We start from the raw sequence: 9,760 nt of genomic DNA, 5'->3' as shown, positions 1-9,760 counted from the left end.
ACCTAGGAATAGAATTGTTGGGTCATAAGGTAACTCTATGTTTAGTTATTTGAGGAACTGCCAGACTATTCTTCCAAAGTATCTGGACCATTTTATATTTCCAGTAGCAGAGTATGAGGGTTACAATTTCTCTGTATCCTCACCAATATTTGCTATTATCTGACTTTTGAATTCTAGTCATCTTAATAGGTATGGAGTGGTATGTCCCTGGGGGTTTCATTCGCATATTAATGATGTTGAGCATATTTTCAAGTGCTTATTGGCCATTTTCTATTTTCCTTGGAACAATATCTGTCCAGATCCTGTCTTAGTCAGCTCAGACTACCATAACAAAACACCACAGACAGGGTGGGTTAAACAACAGAAATTTATTTTCTCACAGTTCTGGAGGCTGGAAGTCCAAGATCAGGGCACCAGTATGGCTGGGCTGTAGTGAAGTCTCTCCTCGTGGCTTATAGACACCACCTTCTCACTGTGCCCTTACATGGCCTTTCTTCGGGGCATGCACATGGGGGTTGGAGGAAATAGAAAGAAAGAGAAAGAGAGAGAAAGATCTCTGGTGTCTCTTCTTAAAAGGACACTAGTTTATTAGATCATGGCTCTACCTTTATGATCTTATTAACCTTAACTATTTCTTTAAAGGCCCTATCTCCAATACAGTCACAGTGGGTGTTAGGACTTCAACACATGAATTCTGTGGGGGAATACAATTCAGTCTATAGCAGGTCCGTTGCCCATCTAAAAAATGGGGTTGACTTGGGGCGCCTGGGTGGCCCAGTCGGTTAAGCATCTGACTCTTGATTTTGCTCAGGTCATGATCTCAGGGTGGTGGGATCCAGCCCAGAGTTGGACTCCGCGCTGAGCGTGGAGTCTGCTTGATATTCTTTTTCTCTCTCTCCCTCTGCACCTCTCCCTGCTCACCCCTCACACTCTCTCTCAAATAAATAAATAAATAAATAAATAAATAAATAAATTAAAAAAATCTTTTTAAGAATTGGGTTGACTTTGTATTACTGAGTTTTAAGAGTTCTTTATATATCATGGATACTACTACCTTATCATATATGTAATTTGCAAATATATTCTGCCATTTTGTGGGTTGTTTTCCTTTGCTTTTAAATTTTCTCCATATACCTGCATATTAATTTATATTTATATTTTAAATTGTATTTTTGATGCTTTGACATTTTGACATCTTGCTGATCCTGGAGAAACTGCCCCTCCTAAAGCTAGCCAGTTATTAGAGAATGTAAAGAACTCACCTGGAAGCACACCTTTCATATGCAATATCCCAACTACCTCCTTTATCAGACTGTTACACTGCAGGTCGCTATTCCCTTGCCCTGATCACCCCAGGGCCAGGTATGAGTCAATTAAGGACAGCCCCCACATCCCAGAGTCTCCTGAAATTATTCAAACTAGCCTATCCTAAAACTGCTTACTGTGACTTGTGTATTCCTTCCCATAGAAACCAAAATAAAGGCTCTTCCCTAGGTTTTCGCCTCATTCCCTCTGCCTCCTGACCAACACTGGTGCTTCTCCAGGTGGTCCCCCTGTGGCATGAAGTGATCCCTTTCTCTTGAGATCTATGAATATAACAATCTTTTCACTGGTGATCTCTTGATCTGTTGACGTCACCCTACCTGAATAGTAACAAGCCTTTTTTTTAATACATCCTGGGTTTTAGCAATATATCATGTGCCTTGCTGGAATTTTCTTTGTGTTTATCCTGTTTGGGGTTCATTGACCTACCTGGATCTGAGAATTTATAGTTTTTATCACATTTGAGGAAAACATTTCAGCCACTCTTTTTTCAAGCATTTTTTCAGCCCTTTCTTCTCTATTTCTGAGAATACATGTATTAGAATGATTAATATTGTCCCACAGTCATTCTGGTTTTATTTCAATTTTGTTTCATTTTATTTCAAACTTTCTCAATACTTCAGTTTGGATGGTTTCTATTGTTATGTCTTAAGAACACTGATATTTTCTTCTATAGTATCTAATCTGTTTTGGATTCAATTTAGTGAATTTTCACTTTACTTCAGATATTGTAAATTTTAGCTCTAGAAATTCCATTTGGATCTTTTTTTGTATTCCATTTCTTTCTTCATTATTTTTATGTTTTCCTTTAAATATTTGAGTGTTTTATAAGAGCTGTCCTAAAGTCCTTGTCTGCTAATAATCATCATTTCTTTATCTCTCTATTGACTAATCTTTAATTTTCATTATGGGTAATTCTTTTCTGGGTTGTTTTCAAATTTAATAATTTTAGTTTGAATGGCAGGCATTATGACCATCACAAGATTATTAGGATTTTTTGTTAATTTTTCTTTAAAGAGTTTTAAGTTTGTTTTGACAGGCAATTGAGTTACTTGAAGATCAGCTTGGTCCAAGAGAGCTTATTTCTAAACCTGTAAGAACAGATCTAAATTGGCCTTTATTCTACGGCTAGCTAAACCCTACTACTAAGGTATAATCCTTCTGAGATCTCTACTGAATGCCCCAGCTATCCAGAAGATTTTCCCACAATGGCTGTCAGAAACCTGAGTCTTTTCCTAGCACTATGTGATCTCTAAGAATTATTCAGCTTATTGCTTCCTGGCAGATAGTCTTTGATTGGTCATGTAAATTTCACTCTATGCATGCCTTGTCAGTAGGAATATTCCAAGAAGCAGATGCCAAGAAGGGATTTGACATGTAAGAGATGTATTGAAGTAAGCGCCTGTAGGGAAAAATGGGAAGTGAGCCAGGCATAGCTAGGAGAGTCATAAGATTGCAATGCAAATGTGACCTTCAGAAGGAGAGAGGAATGAAAGTAAGATGAGTGGAAGACATTTAGATTGCACCACAGTTCTAAGGAAGTTTGGGAAGCTGATGGGGAATCTTCACACCAAAGTTCCCCATCAAAGAAGTCCTGCATATCTCAGGAACAGGCCTGCCACTATCCTTGATGAACTCAGTCATTAGCTGGATTAACACATGGGAAGTGTGGCTTTATTGTAAATGTGGTGCCAAATTTCAGACTGTGGCAACTGGAGCCACTAGTCAATTATGCTCTTCATAGTCAGAGATCCAAAAGGTACATTTTTGTGGCCACCAGAGATTCACTCATTGCACCACATAGATACTTCTCCTCACAATTTAGAGAAAGATTCCTCCATGATTCCTATTATCCTTTATTCCTGAGAGGAAACTCAGAAGTTGCAGAATAATGAGACAAATTACAGCCCTCATAACTGCAATTGATCTCAGGGTTGCAACTGTTCTCTTTCTCTTCTGTGATTCTTTCTGAATTCTCCTCACCTGTACCTATCATTTTGGCAGGTCTTCGTGGCTTACCTGGTAGTGTGACCCAAACCTACATTCCTGGGAAGTCTGAAATCTTGGTAATCATACCCTTCTCAGTCAGAAGTGGCTACATGTGTCCATTCATGGTTACAAAGTGTAAGGAAGTACCAGGATGTGCTCAAATGGATAGCTGGGTTTAACACATATCCCTGCCCTCTTCATGTAACAGCAGTCCTACCTCCTCCTGCTGATCAAGACCAATGACCAATATGGTGATTCTTCTTTTTGACCACTAGTCTCTGGGCACAAAGAATCCAAAATTCCACAGCAGCAGCTATAACTTTTAGTTCAATAGCACTCTTGCTATGTCTCTAGTAATAATGTGCCCCTTTTGAAGACCAGGAACTCCAATTCTACCAAAGCCCAGGGGTGCAAGGATGAGAAGTAAAAACTCCCAAAGTAGGTCATTGGAAGTGATGGGAGCCTCTCCTCCTTCAATGCCTTGGTTCCCAGATCCATGGAAATACAGCACCCTATTATTTCTATTGGGATATAGCACTCTCTTAATGTCTCTGACTTAATATATATTCTACCCCCTGAAGAATGGCCCATCATCGTTTCATAAGTTTGCCTCTGAACTGCCACTTCAATTGCACCTTATAAAGATTGGTCCAGTGTTCTATGAGACTGGCTGCTTTGAGATGGTACTGTATGTGATAGTACTAGTGATTCCCATGGTTATGGGACCATTGCCACACCGTATGCATTTACATACTTGTGGGTTAAGTATTCTGAAGCCCCAGGCTACTGAGAATCTTCAGGTAGGGAAGTATAGCCTTATTCAGAATAGGTATCCCTCTCTGTGAAAATGAAACCCTACCCCTGCAAGAATGGAAAAATTCTGACATACTTGACTTGGTGGGAAGTAGCCAGTTGGTCTCCTCAAAAAATATCAATGTCTGGGGCTTAACATTAGTCTCTGTTGCTTCAGTTTTCAGTGTACAAGTCTTGTACCTCCTTCACCAGGGCCTACTGAATAATGTGTCCCCTGGGTCCTCCCATGGAGCATCATTCTCTGCTTGGTCTTCTGATCTTACATAATTTATTCTAGTATGCCCACTCTACTTAGCCACTTTATTCCATCTATAAGGCAAATCAGGTATTTCTATTTTCCTGATTATTGGCCATAACTTTTTCCAGGCTTCTAAGAGCCACCCCAGCAGTGATTTTGCTACATTCGCTAACATTCTTGCTAAGGTGTTAAACCTCTTGTACTGAGATGCTACTCCTAAATTAATGAATTCTTCCTTGTCTAGACTTACATTCTAGTCCCCTTGATCAAATACCCTAAAAATCTAATCCCAGGGGTATTTCCCTGGCTCCTGGTGATAGCTAGCTAATTTTTACACTTCTTTTCGTATAATGTCAATTATACTCTCTGCAGCTGGAGCTCTGAGAGGTGCATTTTCATGGCTTCCACACATTCACAGATTAGTATTCAGACAAAGATTGGAAGGGAACCAGTGCAGATTTCTAAGCTCCTTGTCTAAATAGCTTTCTCTTCTCTAGTATGCTGCCTTGCAAATTGTAGCCATGTTGGCCTTCCTGAGCTTATATCCATCCCTACCTCATCAACTCAGAAAAACTGGCAGGCTCTCCTTGGATTACCACCTCCCTCTGCTGCGATCCAGAAATTGTAGAAAGCCTGTGTGATCACAGCAACCACTTCATTCATTTTCCCTCTATCAGGGATCATAATTCTGAGCTGCCTTTTGCCCAACATCAAAGATAGTTGTTTCATATTTTTTTCTATTATCTTGGCAATTGCCTACAATAAAGCAAATCTTTTGACTTGTTAAACTTTAATATAAATTACTATGTTCACTACTTCTCTGATAATTCTAACTGTAAGGAAGGCTAGGAAAAGTAGTTTTTATTCCAGACATTCATGGTTCAGCTAAAAATCATTAGTTTTATTACAAAAGAAGCAGCAAAGGACAGATATTGGGAGATGATGATTAAACTGCCTCAGTATTCCAGGGTGACAGCTATTTTCTCTTGGTCCTTGGAAGATATTATTCCAACCATCTTCTGATTTCCATTGTGCTGTTGAGAAATCAGTTGTCAATCTACCTGTCGTTCATTTACAGTGCTCGGTCTTTTTCTCTGACTGCTTTCAATTTTTTTTCACTTCTTTGGTGTTGTGTACTTTCAGGATGATGTGTCTGATAGTAGGTTTCATTTTCGTTATTCTTAGGATTCACTGGGATTCCTGAATCTGAGAATTCTTTTTTATCAATTCTGGAAAATCATCAGCTACCATTTCTTTGAATATTGCCCTCTCTCATTCTTTCTATGTCTTCTTTTCAGGATTCTAATTAGTTGTATGTTGGACTTTCACACATTTCATCCATGTCTCTTAACTTCCACTTTATCTTTCCCACTTCTTATTTCCCCAGTCTGTAATCTGAGTAATTTCTTTAGATCTAATTCTCAGTTCACTAATTCTCTCTTTAGTTCTAATTTACTATTTGACCAATCCACTAGCATTCTAATTTTAATGATTACATTTTTATTTCTAGATGTTCTACCTTGTTCTTTTTCTAAACCTGCCTAGTTATTTTTGATAGTCTCTTGATTTTCAATCCTACAGCCAATATTCTCTTTATCTCTTTATATATATTAAATGAAACTTTGCCTGTTATGTATCTGACAAGTTTAATTTATAAAGTCTTTGCAGATTTGATTCTGTTTACTGTTTCGGCTAACTCCCATTCATGTTGGCTTATTTCTTTGTGTTTTTTATTTTTAATAGTAAGCTCACATTCACAGAAAATTTATCTGTGAAAATTCTTTAAGATCCTAGTTTAAAATGCATTCCTCCAGATAGGATTTGTGTTTGCTCCTGCCAGCCATCTGGTTTGATGACTTATCCATTAGTACTTTAAGTTACATTCTACACTTGGGTTTCTGGGATAACGTGCGCAGTGTGAATTCTGACACCAAACGTGTATGAAGGATGGTTATGAATTCTCAAGGGAAAGGCTGTTTTGTTTGTCTGTTTGTTTGTTTGTTTGTTTGTTTACCATCCAGAACCAAGGATAAGACAGACAAACTTCTCTACAACCTCTCTTTAAGGAATAGATTTTGTCTAATTCACCCTTTACAAAGTGTATCACTTTTTAAGGACTCAGCTTTATGTGCAGTTTCCAATACAACTTCCCACCTTGCGTAGGCCCAGACTATCTCATTTCACCTGAGTGACCTGCTAAAACCATTCTCTAAACCACCAGTACCTTTTGGCCTTTGATGAGAGGTATTATAATTAGAATTTTTTAGGATATCCAGCACATATGTTGTCAGATAGCTGGTAAGCATACTGCCGGAAATGAAAAAGTAGATTTGCTTTTGATCTAAGAAGTCTGAAACTTCAGAAAATCTTCAACTACACCTTCCTGAAGGCAAATAGAACTGCGAGTGCTCCGAAGTTTTAAGGAGGAACTGCAGCATGACACCACTAACTCCCCTCCCAATATTTCTTCTAACAAGCTTGCTCAGACACAACCACGCCTCAGATTCTTACTGATGCTTTTTAACATCATTCACTGATTCTTCAGCAAATCTCCAAACTACCAAGGTTGTTTTGGATTTAAGTTATTTATTCCATACCTATTAAGGTATTTAATTATATAAAGGTACTTGGGGTGGAGTGACAAAGTTACAAAGATATAATTTAAGAGGTAACTAGCATCACAAAGCAGGATGTGAAACGTAATATTTGTTTAGACATATTATATATAGTACAAGCAATAAAAAAATGGGAGTCGAGAGGAAAAATAGAATCCCAATCCTACAAAAGAGGCTCATTATGTTAAGCATGAAAAGTTAATACAATGTAGGAAGATCAAATGAGTTAGAAAGAATGAATCAAGTAGACCTGATGCCCTTAATGGCTATCAGATACATGGAAAATGAACAAAAAAATCAAGTCGATGCCAGCTTTCAAGCTGGGTAAACCATGCTACCACTTTTAGAAACATGTAAATCCAGAAGGGAAAGGAAAGCTAGTTTGGGGAAAATTAATCCAAATTTAGATACGGAAAGTTTGAAGAAACAGCAAAATAATAAAGTGGAGATATTAGCAAAATGTGGAAACTAGGGCTTCAGATAAATGTCAGTTCAGAACGAAGTATCTTGGAAGAATATCCTCAAATATCATCTGTGGTGGCAGTCAAGACCAAAGAATAGCACACTCTCCTCAAGGAAACAGGGAAGAGTGGAAGGCCTAAGAAATGAACTTCACAGAATGCTGACAGGGAGCAAGGTAAGTTATTAGTAGAGCAGAAAAGTGTTTGCAGGGGTGCCTGGTGGCTCAGTCAGTTGAGTCTGCCTTCAGCTCAGGTCATGATCCCAGGGTCCTGGAATCGAGCCCCGCATCAGACGCCCTGCACCACAGGGAGCCTGCTTCTGCCTCTCCCATTCCCCCCACTTGTGCTCTCTCTTTCTCGCTCTCTGCCAAATGGATGGATAAAATCTTTAAAAAAGAAAAGAAAAGAAAAGTGTTCGCAGGTGAGAAGAAAACAATGATGTGCTAAAAAAGATGAGAGCGTTTCAAGAAGGAAAGATGATTCATGGTATCAAATGTGACAGAAAATCAGGGAAAATAAGGACTTAAAGAAAGCCGCTGAATTTGGCAAGTAGGAAATAATTTGTGCCCATGAAAAGCAAGCTTTTGTTACTGTGGTAAAACAGAAGCCAGACTCAATATGTAATGGATCATTTTAAGGAAATAAAACATTCAAATATCTAATCTCAGGGTGCCCGGGGGGCTCAGTCAGTTAAGTCTCTGCCTTCAGCTCAGGTCATGATCCCAGGGGTCCTGGCATTGAGGCCTGAGTCAGGCTCCCTGCTCAGCAGGGAGTCTGCTTCTTTCTCTCCCTCTGCCCCTCCCTGCCCCCTGCTCATGGTCTCTTTTTTTCTCTCTCTCAAATAAATAAATAAAATCTTTTAAAAAAAAGAATAGTCCTAGCAAATTTTAAATTGCAATTTTGTATTCTTTTTCTCCAAAAAGGGCTCTTAAATATGAAATCTTCAGGCTCCATCATACCTGGATCCTCCTAGATTAGCCAGTAACTCATCCTCTCAGCACCCTAACACAGCCATGTTTGTAACATCACCTTACCTGCTCCACTAATGTACAAAGACATTGAGAAAGTCCAATGTAGCCTCGAAAGATGAAAATTGGGAACTGCTGATCTATACTGGGTTTTCCCAGGATGGAACAGAACTACAGTACAAGTATCTCCCATTTAACATAGCACAACTCTAGAAAGTAATAATGAATCTGCAGAGATTTTTTTTCCTAACTACAAAAGGAGCTATGTTATTCAGTTCTCTTTTGAAGTTTTACATGCCATGCTTATTCTTATATCTAATGGAACATTTTATACACAAAGAGCAGATATTTGATGTATTTGTCACTGTGGCCAACTTATCTAAACAAATGGAGACCAAGGCACAGATACCCTCAGAATTTCCACAGGCAGTATGCAACAAGAGTAGAGAGAATCTGTACACCAAATGTATTGTCAAAGGGAATGAAGTCAGGATAAATTCAGACAACTTGGACGACAGAACTAAAATTAAAGACCATAACTCTGTACCTTTAAAGGAGATTTCAAAAGCCCTGTGAACAACTAATTTATTTTATTTTTATTTTTTTGAGAGAGAGAGAGTGCACACATGCGGGGGTGGGGGAAGGCAGAGGGGCAGAGGGAGAGGGAGAGAGAATCTCAAGCAAGGCTCCACACCCATCATGGAGCCTGACACAGGGCTCCATCCCAGGACCCTGAGATCATGACCTGAGCCAAAGGCAGATGATGCTTAATCAACTGAGCCACCCAGGTGCCCCAATATGCTTTAAAGATTTTAATAATACTGTTCAATGTAATAATTAGTAGCCACAAAGAAATTAGTCAGAGAAGCCCAAGAGATGTTGCCTGAAATGTATATAAATAATCTTTGGCTTGATTTGAAATGTTCTTAGACTTTAGAAACATGTGAAACAACCAAATTCCTAGCGTGCATTTCTATTGCATCCTCCTTCTAGGGGGGCAAAAAACATTCACTTAGAGCAAAGAGCATTGCTGTATTAGTACCCCATCTTCACACACTGAAGTTCAGTCCAAAGGAGGACAGAATGCCTTGTCCTCTGTTAAACCAGGACAGAGACTAGCTCTAGATCCTGAAAATGCTGGACCCCGAGCTCCCTCTGGAGGAAGTTAGGACTACCTGATTTCAAAGAGAACTTGAGAATTGCTTCTACTCTTGGATTGGAGGGGCATATAGACTACGTAATAACCACTGGACACCTGCAATCTATATATTGCTACCCATTAAATGAAAGCTATTTGTGAAGAGAAAGAACCTTAACCCAAAGTCAGAGCAAAAGTCAATCTAAGGCAAAATT

At 38.9% G+C, this 9,760-nt stretch overlaps 1 protein-coding gene across 1 annotated transcript in view; it reads right to left on the bottom strand.

Annotated features, from left to right (window-relative positions):
- Positions 1 to 207: 207 nt before the first annotated feature.
- The window catches only part of CDKL3 (cyclin dependent kinase like 3), an 82,760-nt gene continuing 73,207 nt past the window's right edge, over positions 208 to 9,760 (bottom strand). The window contains exon 12 of the mRNA XM_087862271.1: positions 208 to 493. Coding sequence (XP_087718397.1) covers positions 470 to 493 — 24 coding nt within the window. The 3' untranslated portion in view covers positions 208 to 469. The remainder of the gene's footprint in view (positions 494 to 9,760) is intronic.

Source organism: Ursus americanus, chromosome 5 (genome assembly GCF_024610735.1).
Source record: "Ursus americanus isolate L20-20 chromosome 5, mUrsAme1.1.p, whole genome shotgun sequence".
Taxonomy (NCBI): domain Eukaryota; kingdom Metazoa; phylum Chordata; class Mammalia; order Carnivora; family Ursidae; genus Ursus; species Ursus americanus.
This window is presented reverse-complemented; position numbering and strand designations above follow the sequence as displayed.